Source organism: Echeneis naucrates, chromosome 13 (assembly GCF_900963305.1).
Source record: "Echeneis naucrates chromosome 13, fEcheNa1.1, whole genome shotgun sequence".
NCBI lineage: Eukaryota > Metazoa > Chordata > Actinopteri > Carangiformes > Echeneidae > Echeneis > Echeneis naucrates.
The window spans coordinates 1,514,859-1,538,719 of record NC_042523.1 but is presented as its reverse complement, the minus strand read 5'-3'; the positions used below and the strand labels follow the sequence as shown (position 1 = coordinate 1,538,719).

The window sequence follows — 23,861 nt, the reverse complement described above, 5'->3', positions numbered from 1 at the left end:
ACATAATTCTAAAGGTTTTGACAGCTACTTGGTCCTCAACGCCATGATAGAGCTGGGCATAAAACCGTCCCTGGTCATGCAGGGTAGCAAAGTGATTTGTTTTTCCAGAAAGCGATTACGGTCATAAATACATAGATTCCCTGATTTTCTGACCATGCCTCTCTCCGCCATGCCCTAAGCTTTAGGTTTTGATGATAAAACCAAAGGCTATTTTCCTCACGGTTTTAGCTCTGAGCAGCGTTTGAAGTATGAAGGCCCTTACCCTCGAGCTGAGGACTACTGGTGTGGTACTGGCGTGGAAAAAGACCGTCAAGAGATAATGATAACCATCGTTGTGCTTGGCCAAGGCCTGCATATTGCAGAGATCAGCCTGAAATTGAACCATCAGTCGTGGCACAAACACTATTCCTAGGAAAATTTACTCTGACTGGCTTATGCAGAGTATAAGCATCCTGCTCCGATAGAAATTCTTTAACTTTTCCACATTTACTTTTTTACCCGTTTCATCTTGCAAGGCCCTGCGGAGTCTGTCCGCTCCTTCAAAGCTGCCCAGGTGAACCGGGTTATAATATGCTTTTTTCATGACACTTTTCTCAGACATGTTAACACCCGTGCCTCTCCAGAGTTTATGAAAAATCAGCAAGACTCTACTTTTTTTAATACAGCTTTGATTTTTTCATAAAGCATCAGAAATACGTTAAATATATGAAGGTTCAAAATACATTGAAATTATATGATGGCTCAACACACACACACTATAACACATTATAATATTTAAACATCGAGGGCGGTCCTCATCACCGAGGCTGCAATGGTGGCTCTAATAACACAATGCACCTTCAGCAAATCACTCGAGACGTGTGTAGGCACATTGTTTTGTACACGTCGATTTATGACACCTACAATCAAAGCATATATCATAAATAGATGATCCACATTGTCATAATTCATCTCTCTGATCATTTCATCAAATGCTTTGGGTAATGACCGTTCGTCCATGAATTGCAAGGCAACCGTGATGAGTAAACCCCACAAGGGTCCTGCGTGACTTCGAACCGAGTCCAACCTCTTTCTCATTTCATTGACACGATTATCATTTGTTGTGTTTTCAATCACCCCTTGTAAAATAAAGACTAACCAGCCCGTAGTCCAGTGATCCTCCAAATGCGCCATCAATTCTCCACAATAATCCCCCATTTCTTCAACTCTTCTCCGTTGTTCCTTCTTCGATGCTTTTCAACTCCAGGGCGTTTCCTTTTTCAACCAGTTTATTGTACAGGTCAGCAATTTTCTCCTTCACACGTCTTTTGAATTTCAGATCGTCGAGAAAGGCTTCAGCCAGACCTTGGAGCCTCTCACCCAACACGTGGATGGAGCGATTTTTCAAGGCTGTGGCGATGGCGGGAATAAATTTTTTCTGTCCAAAGTCTCTCGTTCACCTGCTCAAAGTACTTCAGGTAGAAGTAGTCCAGCGCATCCTCCAGACACTCGTGCTCCCTCTGACTGGGGTGGCCGGTGATACAGCCGTAGCAGATTTCCGAGCAAAAAACGGAGATGACGTGGTTCAGCAGATGAGACACCACGGCTTTCACCGTGTTCAAAAGAACGGTGGACAGCCGTCCGTCGGTCACATCCTCTCTCTCCAGTGCACTTTCCATCGAAGATTGGCTCGCCTGCGGGGAAGGGGGTGCGTCAGGAGCAATCTGAGTAGCCGTCGGGGAGTTTGGCGGCGTTGCGAGATATCCGCTTGACGGATAAGGAGCGATCCGGGTCAGATGTCTTTTCCTGTGAGACTGCAAACTCAGTGGCCTAGGAGGACGAGGACTCGGCGGGCAAACTGTTGTGGCGGAGTTACTCGCACGCCAATGGAACAGAACTTTTTTCTTTAAGCGTGTTGGAATTGGTCGGGAGGAGGTGGTGGCTGAGGAGTTATTCGTAGACCAATGGCAGGGGTGGAGTCTAATACACCAGAATTTTTCTCACCAGCAGAATGTCTCTGAAACTCTGACTGCTCGCAAACAGTCTTAATTTTCTCCGAGTATTCCTCTATCACCGTCAACCAGTTCTTGAACAGAATGTGTAAACATCTCTGAAACACTCCGCGCTCGTTGTTGAAATACTCCAACACAAATTCGTCCTCACACCCTTCACTCACCCAACGGGTGGTTCTGTAGTACCATCGACCCGACAGGGTGCTCCTGGTCTCCCGCACAATGCTGGCTGCAATTCTTTTTTTCGGAACTCCTGATGATCCCTCTTCTTCTTCTTCTTCTTCTTTTTTCACACCATTCACTTTTAAATTTGTTACACCCACCAACATCAGTGCCGACCAGTCTGTTTAGGTGAGTGTCGCTCTCGATCCCGTTGGGCTGCAAACCTCATCTTTTTCCAACTGGTAAAAACACATCTCTTGAGAGGTATAGTTGAACACGTACCCCCAGGCACTGCCGTCCGACAGTTTCCACCCTCTATGGAGAGCCTCGGGTGCTGGAGTCTGAATCCGACACAAATATGTCACCCGCTTCTTCGGAGCTCCTCGTAATTCATGGTAACTCATTACAGGAGTGTCGCCGATCACCACGCTTGGGGCAGCAGACTCTGATTTCATGTTGTTTTCAGCCATTTTTCTTACTCTTGCAAAAAAAAAAAAACACTTCAAGTTTTTTTTTTCCTTTCACTACAGCACACGTCCAAACTCTTTGCCTGTCACCCTCTATATGAATTGAGCGCCATTCTGCTTGTAACCGCCCCCCGTATGATCTGATTGGGGTGTGGACACACTAGGGGAGTGGTTATGGATCAATGGGTGAAAACCTACCTCCTCTACAGACAACCCTGATTTGCAAAGACCCTTCGTAGAGAGAAAAACTCTGTCATGTGAAAATCGTCCTCTCCTTTCATTACAACAGAGGTTTGAACAACGGACGAAACCATTAAACCGAAAATTATAAGACCCTAGTGAGTAGCCCTTCATAGGGAGAAAACACTACTTTCAGATGATTTAAAACTCTTTTTGTGTGAATATCATTGTAGTATTGTCAATATACTCCCTCTTCGTAGAGAGAGAGAGAAAAACATTCTGTGTACCATCTCATGTGAATCCAGGAAGAAGATCACATCTGAAAATGCTGCAGTTCAGAATAAAAGCAAGTTATTTTTACTAATATAACACCATACTATTGTAATATTCCCATTGTATGGTTGTCAATACAACTGTATTAAAGAACAACGTAGTCAATCATTACACTGTACTGTTCCCACAGCACAGAATCCCAATCCAACACAGGATTGCATTTCTTAGGGGAAAGCACAAAAATGAACAGCTGCCAACACTGAACAAGGCCGGTCCATGAAGAAAACATCCACAGGACTGCAGTAGGCATAAGCCCAACAGAAGTACACAAGTAAGGAAATTTAATAACTTGTTTTTACTTGACTTTAACTTGAGTTAATTGATACTAATCGAATGTTGTGATGTCTTTTTGCTTTCAGACAACATGGAGGATGATTACTGCTCTGCTGCCAAACTTCCCTCTGCCCTATGATTCTGCCCTTCTCTCTCACTCACCCACCTACCCCCTCTCTCTCTCTCTCTCTCTTTCAACCTAACCAGTCGAGGCAGATGGCCGCCCCCTGAGCCTGGTTCTGCCCAAGGTTTCTGCCTGTTAAAGGAAGTTTTTCCTGGACAGTTTTTCTAAGTGCTTTCTCATGGGGGGGGGATCTGTTGGATCTCTTAAAATTTGGTCTAAACCTGCACTATTTGTGTACTTGTAATGATTCAGCGCTGTATAAATTATTTTATTTTGATTTGATTTGAAAGGGTTTTCTTTAGACATTTGAGTGTTAAAATGTAATGCTTGTCATGTAAATAAATAGAAAGAAAACTATTGTTATAGTTTGTTTTATTTTACTTTTTGAAGTACTTGAAGAGTAAACAATTTTTTTTAAAGGCTGACAATGTAGTAAACATTATTTTTATTACACGTTAACAAAGCGTTGGGGAAAAAAAGTGGCTAATAAAGCTTTTGAGACAAATTACTTTTTCAATGTTATGGAGGTGTTGTAACATGTGAATGATCAAAATAAGTGCATACGTAGGTCTCCACGACGTAACTGCGGCCCTTTGCAGTGATTCACACATGCCTACCTGACAGAGGTAAGATACCTCCGCAGTCACCCGCAGCCCCCCGAGTCACTCTCGAAATTTCTGCCAAGGAATTTTCTAGTTTTGGATTGCACTACTATAAATGCATTAGTAAGACTAGCGAACACATTCAAATTCATCTGACAAAGACAGTATTACACATCGGTTGCTGTTGAAGTCTATGCGTTGGTGGTATAGTGGTTAGCATAGCTGCCTTCCAAGCAGTTGACCCGGGTTCGATTCCCGGCCAACGCAGTTTTTTTTTTCTCTCATGTTTTCAATTAATAAAGTATTACTGAATATTCTGATCTGATCCGATGCTAGAACATGCATCGGATCAGGTTGTTCAAAACTAATGGCAACTCTAGGGTGATTTCAGAAACATTTATATACACATATATGTAGAGGAAGAAACAGACAGAAATATATTAATGTAGATAGATAGATAGTTTTCTATTAATCTATCTAGCTATATAAATATATTTCAATTATTTGTCTATTTATTAAAACACATTTTAGCCATTACTATGATGAAGTAGTTAAAATTAGGGTTAGAAATGTGTAATATCTTGATCTTTGTTGTTTTAGGACAGCATTTTAACATTTGGATATGGGCATTTTAAACAAATGCCCATATCCATGATTTATATGAATAGTGTATTTTTTTTTTTTATATTTATTTTTTTTTGTACTTCTTTTTTTTGTACTACTTTTTTTTGTATTCGGGTACAAGTGGAGTCTGTAAGTAAGGAGGGTTGTTTGTATTGTTTTCTGTTTTGTCAACTGTTCTTGTTTCTTCAAATAAAAACACTGAGTGACCTCATGCTGGTTATTCTTTAAGTTTTCATACCTAGTAACGTCTCAGTGGAACCTTTGGTCCCGATTAAGACACTCGGGAGGTGGCCTTCACAGCCCGGAAGTGGTTCGTATCGGACCCGGATATAGTTCTGTGTTTTGTGAGGCGGAAGGCGCATAGCTGGAATTCTTTGTCAATCTGACCGATAAAATTTTACCCATACGCAGAGTTCGTCTTCAGGCTGTCGGTACTGACAGGGACTCGGCCCAAGCCACCGATCGTCCGCCATCTCGTGTTTCCGCAGGTCGATCATGGCGGCGGGAGGCGGTGCAGCTCCGCCGCACGTTGGGGATGTTGAAGAAGACGCTTCTCAGCTGCTGTTCCCTAAAGGTCTGTAAACCAGGTGTGATTGGAACCTAACCGTTTCTGATGAGGTAATACATTGAAGGGAGCGTAGATGTTTTCACAGTTCACATCCAGACCACGGTGGACCAGGTCTAGATCAATAACGGACACATGAGTCCAGTCTGTCCATATCCGTGCCTAGTCTTTTTCAAGACACAGAACCTGGCAGTTACATATGTGGCCTGTTATTATGGCAACCAACAAGGAAAGAGCACAAGGGTTATTTTTAAGATGATTATAAATAATTTCCAATAATAATTTAAGAATAAAAGTCCCACGACCTCAGATTGTGTGACGCTGTAACAGGACATTGTTTATGATGTTCAATGGAGCCAAAAGACAACAGTTCATTAGCAACCAAAATGAAGTTTTATGTGTTTTTGTTGTCATAGAGTTTGAGAGCGCTGAGACTCTGCTAAACTCTGAAGTCCACATGCTGCTGGAACACAGGAAGCAGCAGAATGAGAGCGCCGAGGATGAGCAGGAGCTCTCAGAGGTTTTCATGAAGACTCTGAACTACACGGCACGGTTCAGCCGCTTTAAGAACAGGGAGACCATTACCGCCGTTCGCAGGTACTGACCCCAAACAGGCCTGATGCCTCAAATCTATGTGGTATGATCTAGAGCTGACTCTGCCCCTCTTTTCTCATCAGTCTCCTCCTGCAGAAGAAGCTTCATAAATTTGAGTTGGCCAGTCTTGCAAATCTGTGTCCCGAGGCTGCTGAAGAGGCCAAAGCCCTGATCCCCAGGTTAGTCTGATCCACATTACAAATAGACCCAGACCTAATGGGCCCAGGTCGGGCCTGAATTTATCCATTTCAATTTACAGGAAGTGTCTCCTCCTCCGTCATGAGCTGGTCCTTGGAGCTTTTATTCATCGTTGGTTCTCCCTGTTTTCCCTCTTTAAGCTCAATAATCAACTATTTCTAACAGCCCTGATTTGTTGTGTGTGACACTGACTTCAGTGAATAAACTGTAGGGATGCAAAGGTACAGTTTTGGGGCCAGTAACAGTACGGTTTTGATATCTTAAGAACTACTCACTAGAGAAGGCAATATATTGCATGTAAAAATAATTAAAAGCAAGCACGGATATAGTCAAACCACTTTATTTTAAAAATGTAACACCCTTCCATAAAAATCAGAGCAGTATCCAATAAAAAATAAAGAGCAAACATTATTTTAGCCACCATAATTAGAAACGACTTTATGGTTACATATAGAATATCAGAGGATAGCACAGATCTAGTCAAACCACAAAATGTATCATAAAAAGGGAGCACTTATCTTACTTTCTCTTATATAGAAATATATAGAAAGTGTAGTATCCAAGAAAAATAAACAAAATTTAACCCACTCATAGAAATTACTACAACTGCTACAAATAATCAGCAGTCAACAAATGTGAACATGACATAATGCAACATCAATTCAAAATAGTTAAACTGCCCAGCAATGCTTGCACACTGTGCCTTATTTGTTGACCGCCACTCACTCTCTCTCAATCATCTTCATTCGCTTTATCCATTTCTGGGTCGCGGGGCTGCTGGAGCCAATTCCAGCACACATTGGGCGAGGGGCGGGGTACACCCATGACAGGTCGCCAGTCCATCGCAGGGCCAACACACAAAGACAAACAGAGACTAACAGCCACTCACGCTCACATTCACACCTACGGTCAATTTAACGTTGCCAGCATGCCTTTGGATGGTGGGAGGAAACCCACACAGACACGGGGAGAACATGCAAACTCTACACAGAAAGGACCCATGCCGGGAGCCGAACCCACGTAAGAAGACAGCATTAACCACTACGCCACCGTGCTGCCCGTTGACCACAATTTTACCACTAAATCCAACATGATTCTACACCGCGGACTAGTATATGTAGTCACTTGCCTGATGAAGGGTTAAGTTGTGCTGATTCTGAATATATGGGGACTTTGAAAAATGTAAATACATTTTTTCATTTATCATCTTCAACACACCTGAGTCACTTCAGATATCTGATACTGATGTGTGCGTTTGTCTCTAGTCTTGAGGGTCGATTTGAAGATGAGGAGTTACAGCAAATCCTGGATGACATCCAGACCAAGAGAAGTTTCCAGTACTGAGTCAAAATTTAAAACCAGGACTACCCTCTGGGCTGTATACCTCCTTGTTCTCCAGCTGGATGTGAGTTTCAGTCCTGCCCTGACCAGCATTAGGTCTCTGTCCAAAGAGGCTTACTGGATGGCATCTGATGTGGATGTTGATTGTTCGGATTGATCACTTTTTGTTCAGTAACAGATTGAACGACTGTTCATTGTGCAGCTCATCATTCCCTCTGTCACTGTAATTTTCATGTCCTTTTCACAGGTAGAATTACTTTTTTTTTTTTTTTTTTTTTTAAATAATGTTGTAAGCTTTGTGCACAATATGACGATGAATAAAGATGACTCTAGAAATGTTTCTTTTGCTGTATGTTTTGATCTTTGTTTTCTTTCTTGTCTACACTTTTCTAAATTGAATAAATGTTAAGTATTTCTCCATATTCTATTGATGTAACTTTGGACCTTGATATATGCTTATTGTCCTTATACTGTAGATTATTAATATATGATCTTCTTCACTCCAGTTATATTGTTATAGTATTTTTATGTTTTTACAGTTTTCATTGATTCATGGACATGCCGGATGCACAAGACCAGGCTTAAAACTTTTCTGTATGACAGAGTATAGTTAAAAAGTTAAGGTCCATCTACTCTTTAGCTATGCTGCTATAGGCCTAGGCTGCTGGGGGAAGGACTAAGCATCTCTCTCTCTCTCTCTGTTGTGTACAATCTAGCAACCTATCATTACATTCCACTTGCAAACAGGTGAATACAACATTACTCATTGAACTGTTGAAATCAAAATATCTTAAAGCTGTTTAAAAATTTTTTATCCTAGCTTATAGCTTTCTGTATTCAAAAATACCTTGAATATCCATGACCAACCACAGTGACTTGCCAATGTGAGCTGGGATTGGCTCTAGCATCCCCCACAACATGGAAAGGGATAAGTGGTAGAAGATGAATGAATGATATGAGTGGTTGGTGATTAGTCTCTGCTGGAGAAGCTGGCAGTCCATATACATAAAAGTCAAAATTTCCACACCCAAACGCTAGGCCCAATGTGTGTAGTTGTCTGTGGTGAAAGTTCATTGCAACCTCACAAAACACTTTTTTAAGATAACTAAAGAGGCATTTAACACAATTTAAACTCAACTGTTTTACAGACTAAAATTATTAATTGTGGACACTTTATTCAAAAGGTCAAATGTCAACTTCACTGTGTCATTACAGTGTTCTGTAAAAACCCTGCTGGCCACAATTCTACATCAAAACTCAGGAAGACTCAGACAGGCGACTTCACACACATTTATTTCCTCGACCACTTTGGATTGAATAGCTTGTTCTTGGTTTGTGAGGACCATAAGGGTGACAACTGAAGAACATGCATCTCCGGGAGATTTTGGACCAGAGCAGCTTCCGCATTTCTGTCAGACATTGATGCAATATATGCTGGACTCCTCCGACTCCTGCAAGGCCTCAGGAAGGACTCCGCTAGATGTTCCTGCCAAACAGAGCTCTCTCATAGTCCATCAGCTGTCTCCAGAAACCAGCATTGGGTCTGATGAAGGGACGCTGCTCAATAACCTGCTTGACGGAGGCTGAGACCTTCAAACCTACAAAAGCGAGCAGAATCTCCAATTAGTCCAGAACCACCTCCAGATGTACAAAGAGACACAAATGACCACAGGGATTCCAGATGTCTCTGACTGTCAACTTGATCCACGCTAAATCTTTATGTCTCAGGTTCGGAAGGTTAACCTCATCGGGCAGGCCATGATCAGAGCTGGGGATCGACTCCTGCCAGCAGTGCAGTGTACCAGAGTTGTCCTGGTCTGGTTCTGCGTGATCTGTTCAGCCACGTGGTCAAAGCACTGTCTCAAAGGGGTATGAGGTTGATCCTGGATGGGGACGTGAAGGACCTGCAGGCCATCCAGGAGAGGGTAGGACACATTTTCCAGTCCACTGGAATTAATGATGAGGGTGATGTTCCTGCTAGTTAACACACTGAGCCTCAGAGCCAAGTCCAAATCACTAAGGAACAGACCAACAGAGACCTGAGAGACTGTCATTGCCCATGCAGGAGGGAGAGACAGTATGTTTACCTGTCAGAGAAGACTGAGGGCTAATTCTGATGAACAACAAAAGGTTCATTAAAAAAGTTTCAAATGTGTGGATCTGACTGGCTGTGTGGTACAGTCTGTAAATACACCATAGCTGGGCCCTGTAATTCATATCCCCTGCTTTAAGGTCTATTTCCCTCTAAAATGGAAAAATATCATGTTGTATTGAAGACTCATTAGGAAAATGTTTATTGTGGTTATATCATATTTTTTTTCACCAGTTGATATAAGATAGGACCTGGAGCTGTGCAACAAGTGACATGAAATAAAATTGTAATGTAATAACCCGCACAAAATTCTGTTTAACATGGCTACGCATTAAACTACAGTACATTAAACGTCAGTGAATTTAATTGAATTACAATGCCATTACCAGAGCGGCTTGCCTGTACAAGCAAATCGACATAGTGACGGAACGATGAGTCACTGTAAATCTGAACAGGATCGGTTTCACTTCTGCCTCCACTCCCAAGGCAGACAGGACGCAGGTAGGAGCCGCTTTATCAATCACTCATTTATCTCACCATCTGATCACTGACTGATCTTTAAGGTACGACAGACTCTGATCACTGACTGATCTTTATGGCACTACAGACTATGATCACTGACAACAGGAACAGTCAGCAGTGAATTTGTGAAACACGCCTGTTGTTATTCTGGAGGGCGCTGCTCCACTACAGCAAGTTAGCGATGAACCTCGTTGAAAACCGCCACTTTGTAGGCTTCGGTCTTTCGTCTTGGCTACGGTTGATTCCTGACGTTGCTAAAACAGCAGCGAGCGGAAAAAATGGACTCCGACTGCCAGAGCATGACACGTAACACTTGCTATGACGGATCATGGACACAAGTTACCGGATTAAAAGACTGACCGGAATAAAAATGCTTCATGTGCGCATGTCAGTCGGACGATTCTGACCCGATCGCATTCATTCGGATCAAAATTTCCTTCGGATCGAGATGAAAGGGTTATGACAAGTGTCGATCCGATTGGTGTGCATGTAAACACTTATTTTGAAGTTTGGGTATAAACCATCTTAACTACGTATGTCTGTTACGTCAGCCATAGGTCAACATAATGTATTTCCGCCTTTCGTACGGTTCGTGGAAGACATGGCGAAAATTAAACAGAATTGGGCTGTGTCGAACACAAATACGTTACTGGAAATATTAAAAGATTGATAATCAATTTGAAGATTTGCGAATGTAAACATATCTAATGAGAAAAAATGATGACATTCTACTTGATGTTAAAAATTAAGTTCTATTTATCTTTCCTCTCTCTGTTCAGAATGTTTGAACAGTTCAGCCGATGTGTTGAGAACTAGGAACAAGAGTAAATTAATTGAATCGTTTTTTGTCTGGAGTTTGGAGAACTGAACAGTGTTAATATGAGACAGTGTGTGGATGACTTGTACTCACCTTTTATCCTGGTTCCACAAGGAAAAAAAGGTATTCTGTCAGGCCTAAGTAACATCTGGCAGTTGACTTCAAAGTAAAGCTCTTGATAAGCTTCAGTATGAAACTAACAGACACAGTCTGTTATAATTTAGATACCACATATAATAATAAATAAGCTAATGAGAAAGTTTTGTTAATGTTATTGGCAAAGTTACTCAACTGAGTCCAGGACAAAATGAAAGCCTCCGGTTGATGTTGATCATGGCTTGTGTCTGAAAAATGTAGCGTATGCTTGATGTATTTCCAGTCTTCGGAAATTCTGAGTCCATAAATCTGTTTTTGTTCTGGTGTAGACAGCCTGAAAATGCAAAAACACAAGAGCCAGACCTCAGCAGGAGCTGAGGCCACACTGATGGGTCCAAAGGAGAAAATCATCCTGCCTCAGGTCAGATACCACCCAACCATCCAGACTCAGACATCTGGAGACGGAGCATGGCTCAAAACTGCTACCACCAGAACCAGTAAAATACAGAAGACTGCACCTGCAGCTGTGCAGCCCTCTAAGACTGGTAGACAGCAGGGAGCCAACACTGCCCAGATAGAGTCGTTCCCTGCAGTAAGACTGGTTGGAGGACACAACCAGAAACAAAGGATGCAAACACCTACAAAGAAGCAAAATCAGAAACCGGTTCAAACGACAGTCACAGGTCCAGATCCTCCACAAAAACTCAATGACCTTTCTAACAATGCCCCTCCCACACCAGAGGAGCTTCCTCTGGGACTGAGGGTCTCTTATGACAGGTATTTGGTGCACCAGGTGGAGGTTTTGACCCGTGGACAGAGGACCAACGAGAATTGGTTCTCTTGGAGAAAGAACCGCATCACAGCCTCAGCTGCTCATCTTATTGCTCACTGCCGCTTTGTTAATGGGAAGAGCAAAACTCCACCCGCCTCCTACCTGGCTGCTGTAACAGGTAGACCATACCCCTATTCACCTGGCCATCCCCCAACACAGAGAAACTCACACCTCCTTTCAAATTAATTACAGCAAAGAAAATTAGTTTTAACTAGCACGTGTCAAAAAATAAAGGGAAGAAGAAGCAGAAAGTCCCATTTTAATGTTAAAAATAGAAGAACCTAGACCCAGATTTCTTATTTTGTTAACCAATCAAAAAAAAAAACAAAACAAAACATACAACTTTGCAAACAAGACAGTCTAGTAAAAACCACATAATACTAAACCTACATTCGAAAGTCATAAAAAAAAACAAGAAGAAAAAGCTGTGTCTTATTCATAAAATTCTAATGAAAGTAGATTTATTTATATAGCGCCAAATCATAACAAAGTTACATCGAGGCATTTTACATATCAAATCAAATCAGATTTATTTGTATAGCGCCAAATCATAACAAAGTTACATCAAGGCACTTTACATATAGAGCAGGTCTAGACCAAAGTCTTATAAATTTATTTAAAGAGACCCAACAGATCCCCCAATGAGCAAGCACTTGGCAACAGTGGCGAGGAAAAACTTCCTTTAAGAGGCAGAAACCTCGAGCAGAACCAGGCTCACGGGAGGCGGTCATCTGCCTCGACTGGTTGGGTTGAGAGTGGGAGAGAGAGAGAGTGAGATAGGCATTGGAGGGTGGGGGGGGGGGTTGGGGGTTGAATTGTAGTACAGAATTCATGAAATATGGGACCAGCAGGTGTTGCAGGAACATGGGATGGGTCACCACCTGCAGGATGAGGACAGGGAGAGAGAGGAGAGGAACTGGGAGAGACAGAGACTTTGGCAGAACATGGTTAGTAAATGCAGTATAAAAGCTTAGAACTGGGTGAAACTATGTTTTTTAAGAAGGATGGTTCTCATCAACGCATGCAAGGGGGGAGGAAGGGAGAGTGAGCGAGACGGAGGGAGAGAGAGAGAGGGAGAGGGGGAGAGAGGGTGACAGGGAGAGACAGGGAGAAAGAGAGAGAGAAGCTCAGTCCTTCCCCCAGCAGCCTAGCTATAGCAGCATAGCTAAAGAGTAGAGGACTTTAACTTTTTAACTATAAGCTCTGTCATACAGGAAAGTTTTAAGCTTGGTCTTGAAAATTACTAAAGAGTCCGCCCCCCGGACTGATAATGGAAGTTGGCTCCATAGAAGAGGAGCCTGATAACTGAACAATCTGCCTCTGGATTTACTCTTGGAGACTCTAGGAACCACAAGTAAACCTCCATCTAGAGAGCGGAGTGGCCTGCTAGGACAGTAAGGAACTATGAGTTCTCTGAGATATGATGGAGCTTGGCCATTAAGAGATTTTATATGTTAAAAGAAGGATTTTGAATTCTTCTCAATATTTTACTGGCAGCCAATGAAGAGCAGCTAACACAGGAGAGATATGATCTCTTTTCCTAGTTCCTATTAATTTGGTGCAGCAGCATTCTGAATTAACTGAAGGCCTTTTAGAGATTTGTTTGGACATCCAGATAGTAATGAGTTACAGTAGTCCAGCCTAGAAGTTACAAATGCATGGACTAGTTTTTCTGCATCATCCTGAGAAAGGATGTTTCTGATTTTCCTAATGTTTCTCAGGTGGAAGAAAGCTGCCCAACTAACTTGTTTTATGTGAGGGACAAAGGACATGTCCTGGTCAAAAATGACTCCAAGGTTTCTTACAGTGGTGCTGGAAGCCAAAGTAATGCCGTCCAGACTGATGAGATGATTAGATAGTATTTTTCTGAGGTGCTTAGGGCCGAGTACAATAACTTCTGTTTTGTCAGAGTTGAGAAGTAAAAAATTTCCAGTCATCCAGACCTTTATGTCTTCAACACATGCCTGCAGTCTGACTATCTGAGTGACTTCATTTGGCTTCATTGATAGGTACAGCTGAGTATCGTCTGCATAGCAGTGGAAGTTGATGCTGTGTTTCCTGATAATGCTGCCTAGAGGAAGCAGATGAAGCGTAAAGAGGATTGGTCCAAGTACCGAACCCTGCGGGACTTCATGACTGACTACAGCACATGAGGAGGAGCTGTTGTTAACATGAACAAACTGATGTCTATCTAATAAGTAGGATTTTAACCACCTTAGTGCAGTTCCTTTAATTCCAATTTCATGTTCCAGTCTCTGTAGTAAAATATTATGATCTATGGTGTCGAATGCAGCACTAAGATCTAGAAGGAGAAGTATGGAGGCTGATCCATTGTCTGAGGCCATTAGAATGTCATTGGAGACTTTAACCAGCGCTGTTTCTGTGCTATGATGGGCTCTAAATCCTGACTGAAACCAGATGGTCGTGTAGTTGTTTTGCTACAGCTTTCTCAATGATTTTAGAAATAAATGGAAGGTTCGATATGGGTCTATAGTTTGCCAAAACATCTGGATCAAGATTAGGCTTTTTAAGATGAGGTTTGATGACCGCGGTCTTAAGTGCCTGAGGTACATAAACCAGAAATAAAGTCAGATTAATCAAATCTAGAATGAACGGCTCAATTAAATAAAAGATCTCTTTAAAGAGGCTAGTTGGTACTGGGTCTAATAGACATGTATAGTTTCTAATAGAAACTATAGAAGCTAGCTCTGAGAGATTCAGAGGTGAGAATGATTCCAGATGTAAAAGAGGCGTCGCAGCTGATTCAGGAGTTGCTGTATTCAGTAAGTGATTTTTATCTAACGTAGGCAAGAGCTGATAAATTCTTTCTCTGATCGTGAGAATTTTATCTGTAAAAAAGTCCTTAAAATCATCACTGCTTAGAGCTAAGGGGATCACTGGTTCAACTGAGCTATGGCTCTCTGTCAGCCTGGCTACAGTGCTGAAGAGAAACCTGGGGTTGTTCTTGTTTTCTGCAGAGTGCAGAGTAGTATGAACTTCTAGCACTGCAGAGAGCTTTTTTATATGTTTTTAGGCTGTCTTTCCAGGCTCTGTGAGACTCTTCTGACTTACTGGAACGCCAATTTCTTTCTAATTTCCTTGATGTCTGCTTTAAGGCACGGATTTGGTAACTATACCAGGGAGCCAGCCTCCTCAGATTGAATACTTTCTTTTTGAGAGGGGCGGCATTGTCGAGATTCGAACGCTGTGTGGCCATAGTGCTAGTCACAAGGACATCAACCTGCGTATGGGAGAAATCCTCATTTGAATTTTGATATGGCGTTACTGGGAATGATGACTGAAAGTTCTCTTTAAATTTAGCCAAAGCAGCTTCAGATAAACATCTTCTATAGCTGAATTTATTCCTCAATGCTGTGGAGCCCATTAAAGTAAGAGTTTTGGGGAGGAATTGTTAGCTTGTCAATTTCAATGCCATATGTTAGAACAAGATCAAGGATATGATTGTAGAAGTGAGTGGGTTCATTCACATGCTGGGAAAAGCCAATTGAGTCCAGTAGGGAAAGAAACCCAGAACTAAGGCTTTCGCTTTCTACATCAACATGTATATTGAAATCTCCCAGTATAATGATTTTATCTGTACTGAGTACTAACTCTGATATAAACTCAGAAAACTCTGATAGGAATTCTGAGTACGGACCAGGTGGACAGTACACTGTAACTAGTAACTATTTTTCACCTTTCCAGTCTGAGTGGGAAAGACTAAGAGTGAGGCTTTCAAAAGACCTGCAGCCAGATTTTGGTCTGGGGTTGATTAATAGGCTTGACTGAAATATTGCAGCCACCCCCCCCTCCTCGACCTGTGGTAGAGGGATATGAAAGTTAACATGAGTGGGGGGTGTAGCTTCATTAATGTTAACATACTCATCCTGCTGCAGCCACGTTTCAGTTATACAAAATAAATCAATATGATGATCAGCAATGAGATCGTTAACTAGTAGAGATTTTGATGATAATGATCAACAGTCGACATTTGATCGTAGTGTTATTTGAGACTGAATTTGTGGCTGTTTTAATTTCAGTTAGGTTTTTGTTTTTAGCTGTTTCTGTTTAATTTGGGTTTAATAACTTTTCTAAATGTAGGTGGTCGGGGGACAGACACAGTTTCTATAGACCTAAACATAGACAGAGACTCTATTCTATTCTTGACAGGTGACTGCTCTGACTGAGGCGCAGAGGAGCGCGTTAAACTGCGGCTCTGCCTCCTGGTCTCAACTCGGGATTGTCAGGGTTTTGGATTTCTAATAAAATCGGCCATATTCCTAGAAATGAGAGCGGCCCCGTCCACAGTGGGATGGACACCATCTCTCCTAATTAGACCAGGTCTCCCCCAGAAAGACTTCCAGTTATCTATGTAGCCCACGTTGTTTTCGGGACACCACCTCGTTAGCCAGCGGTTAAATGACGACATGCGGCTGTACATGTCATCACTGGTCCGATTGGGGAGGGGGCCGGAGAAAACTACAGTGTCCGACATCGTTTTAGCAAACGTACATACCGATTCCACATTAATTTTTGTGACTTCCGACTGGCGAAGTCGGGTGTCGTTACTGCCGACGTGAATAACAATATTAACACATTTACGTTTACCCTTAGCCAGCAGTTTCAGATAAGACTGGATGTCGCCTGCTCCGGCCCCCGGGATACACTTCACTATGGCCGCCGGTGTCGCTAACTTCACGTTCCTCAGAATAAAATCACCAATCACTAGAGTCGGCTTTTCAGCGGGTGTGTCGCTGAGAGGGGAGAACCTGTTGGAAACGTGAACTGGGGGCTGCTGCCTACGACTATGCCTCTTGTCTCGGACAGTCACCCAGCCGCCCTGACGAGATCCCGGCTGCTCGGGAGCCACTGGGGGGGGGGGGGGGGAACTATCTTTGCTGCCGTATGAGCTCGTCTAGGTTAGCCCGCACCGGCTACAGGACGGAGGCTAGCTACACTGGCATAAGTTGGGCTAGCTAAAGTGCGGAGCCGGGATTCTAACTCATTAATTTTCGCCTCCATTTCTACCAAGACGTTCTGACAAGAGGTGCTATCATAAAAGGAAGCAGAAGAATAACTACACATGAGGCACACAGAACAGGAGAGGAGGAGGAGAAGGAGGAACAGAGAGTGGAGACAGAGAGCTAGAGGACATTGCTAATCGGGTAGTTTGATTAGCGGAGGAGCAGAACCGGATATAATCTTTGGAGAAAGGGGAGATATTGACTTTTAAACCTAGTGTTGGTGTGAAAAAAATTAGCTGTCGGATTAATCGAGTGAATTAGGAAATAGTAGCAGAAGAACATTGGAAACAACACACGAGATGACCCAGAGCACAGCAGAGAGCACGACCGCCGCCAATAGTTATCGCTGTCATCTGAGAATGAGAGCTGGTATATGATGCTGCATGAAGTTAACAGAAATGATGCTGGATGGAGTTCATGTGGATATGGGAGTGGCAGTACACATGCTTAGAACTGGGAGAAACAGGGATTTAGGAGAAATTTCAAGAGCCTAATGGACATACTGATCAATGAGTATGACCAACCACTGTTTTTCAACAATTCATTCAGATTGTCCATCAGGGAACATACAGATTCAGACATATGTGGTTCAGATGCCAGAAGTGATGAATCCATAAAATCCAAAGGTAAAAGGTTAAATGGCTATAAACTGTCAACAAACATGTTTGTCCACTCACTAAAGTTAGACTGAGAGATGATTCACTATGATGTTACAGCCACTAACCAAATCCAGATAAAACAATTGTGTGTGGACACCAATAGAGTTTCACAAAAACCTTAAATGAAAATTAAGTGGACCAGAGATGCACATTTCTAGCCTGTTAATGTCAATTCATTTTAGTTTTTTCAATTAGGTCAATCTGATCTATATCTACTTTTTATCGCTGTCAGACGGACCATTGAATGCGTTTGTAAATAAATGATGGCAGAGCAATAAAACATGAGCTTTTCCCTTTTACATAATTCTCAGCCAGATAAGTCTTTGTTGGAGGTTCAGAAGAGATGAGTCAGTAGTTCCTTGTTAATGAAGCTGGCTCTCTTCCAACAGGTGATGGTCGCAGAGTCCAGACCAAGGCCATGAGCTGGGGGATCCACATGGAGGACAAGGTTGTCTGTATATACGAGGTACAGTCCAACACTTACGCTAAAGTGAGTCTGGGTCCTAAGGAAAACCTGGACCTGGCCTCACCACATCAAACTCCAATGTCAGAAAAATATGAATATAATCGTCAATGTGACAAATAAGCCCCTTCTTTAGAGGTGATGTTGATGATGATGTCATCTTCCTATAGAAACTGAAGAGCCAGGTGTTAGGTCATACTGTCTCAGTCCAGGACTGCGGTCTGTTCATTGACGCACAGCGGTCCTGGTTGGCAGCGAGTCCTGACGGGATTGTGAAGGACAGCAGCACCAACCAATGGCTGCTCTGCCTGGAGGTCAAATGTCCCTACAAACACAGACACAGACGGGTGGAGGACGCCTGCAGAGAGGATCGGAATTTCTGTCTGGAGATACAGGATGAGGACAGACGGAAACCTGGAGAGGTAAAAACCCTCTAGATTCTACTGTCCAGAGCGTCGTCCTCCTTGTTGTATTTCCTTTTGCTTGTGCCCTCCTTTTCTTCATGCTCTTTCCTCATTTGTATATTCCTGTCTTTGTCTCTATCTTCTTCTGATTGTCTCTGGTCTCTGGTCTCTGGTCTCTGGTTATCTACCAGCCTCACCTTGTTGTCCAACGCCCTCTCCTGGTCTTTTCTCCTCTTTTTAACATTTTCACATTGTCTCTTAACACCTTCTCTTTGTCCTCCTGTCCCAGGCTCCAGTCTACCGTTTGAAGCCATCCCACAGTTACTTCACACAGATCCAGTGTCAGCTGGCAGTGACAGGTCTAAAACAGGCTGACCTCGTTGTCTACACCACGCAGGATACAACAATTGTCCCAGTGACCTTTGACCCTGAATTCTGGGAGGAGACTGTATCCAAGCTCGAGTTGTTTTACAGGGATGTCGTCTTGCCTCACCTCAGAAAGAAGACACAGTGGGAACAAACAGCAACTGGAAGCCCAGAGCTGTAAAGAGCTCTTGGTGACCTCACTCCAGCCTGTGGACTTGATTTTCTCACTTTCCTGACTCTTCCCCCTTCCATAGCATTTCCTCCTTCTTTGATTAAATCACTCCATGTCAGGTACATTTTAGACCATCTGTCTGTATAAACAACCAGATTCTATAATTTAAAAGCTATTTGACTTAACTTAATGTCTGTAAACTAAATTCTGTTCATAACATGGTGCTGCAATCTCAGACTGGGATTAGCCACTTTAAAGTCTTGGAGGCTTTCCAAAATTGAAACTCTTTATAAATTTATTTAAAGAGACCCAACAGATCCCCCGATGAGCAAGCACTTGGCAACAGTGGCAAGGAAAAACTTCCTTTAAGAGGCAGAAACCTCGAGCAGAACCAGGCTCAGGGGGGGCGGCCATCTGCCTCGACCGGTTGGGTTGAGAGTGGGAGAGTGGGAGAGTGGGGGGGGAGAGAGAGAGAGAGAGAGAGAGAGAGAGAGAGAGAGAGAGAGAGAGAGAGAGAGAGGGGCAGGCAGGCAGGCAGGCAGGCAGGCAGGCAGGCAGGCAGGCATTGGAGGGGGGGGGGTGTAGGCAGGAACATGTTGTTGCATGAAGTTCATGGAGTTGAGCTGTAATACAGAATGCATGCTATATGGGACCAGCAGGTGTTGCAGGAACATGGGATGGAGATGAGTCACCACCTGCAGGATGAGGACAGGGAGAGAGAGGAGAGGAACTGGGAGAGACAGAGACTTTGGCAGAGCATGGTTAGTAGATGCAGTATAAATGCTTAGAACTGGGTGAAACTGTTTTTTTTTTGTTTGTTTGTTTGTTTGTTTTTTAAGAAGATCATCACAATGCCACAACTAACATTTCTTATTCTGCATTGTGAAGATAATATGGTTGCTGCACATATTATTACCAATATGGAGACAAATTGTCCTGGTCTGTGCAGCAGACTGGAAAGGGTCAGCAGCCTAAAGCTTTGGACAATATCACTCACTTATCTCCCTCTTTAAATACACTCGTGTGTCTGCAGTATACAATCGCGTTAAATGACTCTGTAAAGCACTGTGTTATTAGAAAAGGTCTTATAAATAAATGTTAATAACTTAAAGGAGATTTTGATGACGTTCTGCTGAGGAGCAGGTTGTACCCTTGCCAGTCCACTCTGCTGACCCATGACCCTGGGCCAAACCCAAACAGCACTTTAATGTGGCCTTTTGCAGAATGAGAGCCTGGTTGGAGATGACTGTAGGCCTGCTGAAAGTCCTTTACCAGTTCCTATGTCACCTCAGAGAGACCCCTGAGAGGGCCTATGACATTGTTATACCATGTGTTGTGCTTCATAGTATTACCACTATTAGAGGGGAGCACCACCCTGCTCAACAAATACAAGAGCCCAATAAAGACCAAATCCAGCTTGCAGATGCAGGATGGAGAAGCAGAGCCATTATATGCTGGAATGACTGCACACATTGAGCCACCATCACCTCCACCAACACCCAACGCTGTCAAAAAAGACAAATTATAGTCATTTTATTCAGATTTCTTTATTTCCTAGAAGTAACAAGCAACAGTTTGATTTTTGATATTGTTCACATAATTAACAAAATTCCACCTACCTTGTGCCTCAGTATTTCAATTTCTAGATCAGATTTGTTAATCTGACAGTTCAAGTACACCATTTCCATTGCATTTTTTGATGAAGTGCATTTTATCCAATTCCATTACTGGTAAGTAGAGAGTCATAAAATGACATTAAATCATATCAAATCAGCTTTTCAGAATTTACTCAACATCTCCTCTTAAGTTGCTAATGTTGAATGATTTAGGGGCAGCCAAGCTCCCGATACCCCTCCCCGTCCCAATGAACAAGGTGAGCAGCATTATGTTAATGACATGCCAGTTAGTATCAGGGAGTATGTAGGAATTTATCTCTCTTGCTCACTCTTTTTACTATTATAAACAAAAGAAAATGAAATATTTTTTAAGGACAGAAATTGAGACACTGTTTATTTTTCCACATAATGATCATTATGAGACAAAAATATAGTATGTCAGTGTGTACTGGATGCTGGACAGTTGAAAGCATTGAGTAGACAGTATTACAGTTATGGGCATTCATTTATTTATTCATCTTCAGCAGCTTATCCGTTTCCAGCTTGCAGGGGGTCACATGATAGCCAAAGTGGTAATTTCTTTGGCACACAAGAACTTTTGCCTCATTATGATCCACTGCCAAATGCACACTTGCAAGTGCTTTGCACAAAACGGAAACATGATGACACATTAGCTGTGTCCCAATTCAAGGTTTGCATCCTTGTGAGGGTGCTGCCTTCGGGGTCTACAGGGGTGTATCCTCCAGAGGCCCCTACCTCTTTAGAGCAGAATGATGTGTGATTCCTGAACGAATTGTTGAAAACTCGTCCAGTAACTGGACGAGTAACTCATCCCTTTCACTGTTAACTAACTGCAAAGAGACCAGACAACAGGTCACTATTGTGCGATTGTGACTACAGAAACTTAAGTTAATCACTATATTAGCCCTGTGCAAAAAGCAGCAGCTCTGGTTTGTTTTCTCCCCCCGCTATGAGCTGTCATTCACCAGCTCATGGAGGCCCAGTCCCCCACACAGAACACGCTGTAGACTCTCGTGGAAACCTGCTCAGATTCAGAATCGAACTCGTGAGTCCGAATTCCGGTTGAAGAAAATTATTCACTCAATCAATGAAACAAACTTTATTTATACAGTGCTTTTCATACAAAGAACAATGTTACTAAAAATGCTTTACACATTAAAAAATAAAAATAAACAAGTTAATACGCCCACCGAGGCCACTACATGCACGCACACACACATTATATAGACACACTCAGATTAAATCAGGACGTTACGTTTGTCTGGCAAAGGAAATGAGTCCATCTAACCACCCATCTTCATCCATATAATCCGGTGCGCCTTATCAATATCAATATTGATCCATATATATATCTGCCAGTGGATCGTAAATGCCTGGGCTGATATATCAGTCTCAACTGTGGTCCGAGCTTTCAGGAAGGCAGGAATTGTCACTGAACTGCCAGACAACAACAGCGACACTGACTCGATTAATGACGACTTTGATGAGACGGAGCCGGGCGTGTTGGATGCCGCATTCGCCCAGCTGTTCAATTCGGACACTGAAGAAGAAGAATTCGAGGGATTGGTAGATGAGGAATGAACTGATAAAGTGAGCTTTACGTGTTTCTTTTGTGTGTTTACAGTTGAACAAGGTTGGTCATATTGTGAATATGGACATTAACGCATAACGTAACGTAACGTAACGTAACGTAATCCCAGCCTCTACTGTAGCGCCTTATAATGCGGTGCGCCTTATAGTGCGGAAAATACGGTAACCCTGGGATTAAGGAACTGACCGTGATTTTGTCTAGTGGACAGATCCTAGAAACCAATGTTCTTTCGTGTTATTGAGGAGAGCTGGAAGAGTATCTGGAAGTTCATACTGGGAGCAAAGCAAGCCCAAATAAGCAACTACACTTGAAAACCAAGCCCTAAAACCTGCAGCCCACAACTGCCGATATTTGCAAGTCCAAATTCATGTACTGGTAAAGCTGGAAATGGCCTTTATGAAACAGGGACAGCAGTGCTACACCACAGTGAATCTAGGATGAAACTAAGGAAAGACAGATGCAGCAGGATGAACAAGGGAAGGGAAGCAGGTGGTGCAGTTAGTATATGATTTGAGTGATGGTTGCTATGCTTTTCGTGACTCACCCCTCAGGATTATGGGAGTCTGGTGATTTTGTGTGTAGATCCTTGGAGAGATGGGAGCCTAATAAGAGAGGGTGTCCCAACAGAGAAACTGAGTGTAGACATTATAGATTGTGACAGTTTGAGAGAACTGCTCAGCCTATTTTTGGCTGATTGGGATGTGGGATGTGACACAGCATGAGCTAGTAAGTGAAGCCAGACATGCATGCGGGGATTCCCTTAATATGCATGAAACTATCAGCAAGACCCAGAGTCAGGTCTGGGGCCCATGCTCCTCCCACTTCCCACCCAGTGTACAGAAGCCTGGTCATAGATGCAGAAAATATGTTCAGTTATAAGGAGAAAGTACAGGCTCACAGATGGTGAGGGTGTGGCATCATGAAATGGAAGGGAGTAGTGTAGGAGGTGTATTGAGGTTAATCTGTTTACAAACTGTATCCATTATACCTGCCCCCAACACCTTAGGGGGATGGTGAGCGTGGGGCTTGGTCTTTTATCTGTAGGTGACCTCAGTGAGGCACAGGTCAAGCAGTCTCACTGTTACTGACTGCAGCATCACAAATGCACCTTTAGGAAACTTCATGCAAGGTAATTGAAACTTATTTGCTTGCATTCTTTGAGCATTAAACTATGATCCTCAAAGAAAGACAATCTGTCGCTGGATATTTTGTTGTGTTGTGCGTAACTGCTTTTCCACTGGAGGTAAAGTTGTAAAGGACGAGTTACAGTAAAGCAAAATTTATTTTAGACAAACTAATTTTTGTCAATACAAATAGTGCTCACTCACAGGGTAAGTAAGACCATGCAACTGGAAGTAAAATAGTCTCAGTGATTCATGCATCAGTGCAAAGGATCATCTGTTGACGAGTTCAAGTTTCACATGAGACAATGGCACTTGCTAGGCAGCTGAAAAAGAACTATAAGAAGCCTTACACGCTTTAAATTATGGCCACATTGAAAGAGCCTTCTCACAAAAAGGCACTCGCAGGTGACATGGCCTCAGCTAAGCTACACTGCCTGGGAGCACATCGGATTCCGTGCTGTTAGCAAACTGTCCCATCCCAAGACTGTCAGAGGACCCCAACCACCTTGAGGGCATTGACACCAAACAACGATTCTCCCACCGGGACTTTTTGAAAGGAGAGCGCTTTGTGAAGGAGAAGTAACGAATTCATTACATTTGTGTCCTCA

At 42.8% G+C, this 23,861-nt stretch overlaps 2 protein-coding genes, 1 non-coding gene and 1 pseudogene across 3 annotated transcripts; 3 read left to right on the top strand and 1 right to left on the bottom strand.

The window, feature by feature from the left end:
• The first annotated feature begins 4,327 nt into the window (after positions 1 to 4,327).
• trnag-ucc (transfer RNA glycine (anticodon UCC)) lies at positions 4,328 to 4,399 on the top strand. Its single transcript has one exon. It is a non-coding gene; the product is annotated as a tRNA-Gly (tRNA).
• Positions 4,400 to 5,075: 676 nt separating this feature from the next.
• polr2d (RNA polymerase II subunit D) lies at positions 5,076 to 7,793 on the top strand. The gene is made up of 4 exons (XM_029517781.1): positions 5,076 to 5,330; positions 5,738 to 5,918; positions 5,999 to 6,094; positions 7,379 to 7,793. Exons 1-4 carry the CDS (start codon positions 5,252 to 5,254, stop codon positions 7,455 to 7,457), a joined length of 435 nt encoding a protein of 144 aa, XP_029373641.1. The 5' UTR covers positions 5,076 to 5,251; the 3' UTR covers positions 7,458 to 7,793.
• Positions 7,794 to 8,649: 856 nt separating this feature from the next.
• On the bottom strand, positions 8,650 to 10,366 carry LOC115053620 (dual specificity protein phosphatase 14-like; annotated as a pseudogene).
• Positions 9,978 to 19,307, top strand: LOC115053026 (uncharacterized). Its single transcript, XM_029517582.1, has 5 exons — positions 9,978 to 10,047; positions 11,311 to 11,931; positions 17,886 to 17,962; positions 18,130 to 18,381; positions 18,653 to 19,307. The coding sequence occupies exons 1-5, from the start codon at positions 9,978 to 9,980 to the stop codon at positions 18,908 to 18,910; spliced, it is 1,278 nt and encodes a 425-aa protein (XP_029373442.1). The 3' UTR covers positions 18,911 to 19,307.
• The last annotated feature ends 4,554 nt before the right edge of the window (positions 19,308 to 23,861 follow it).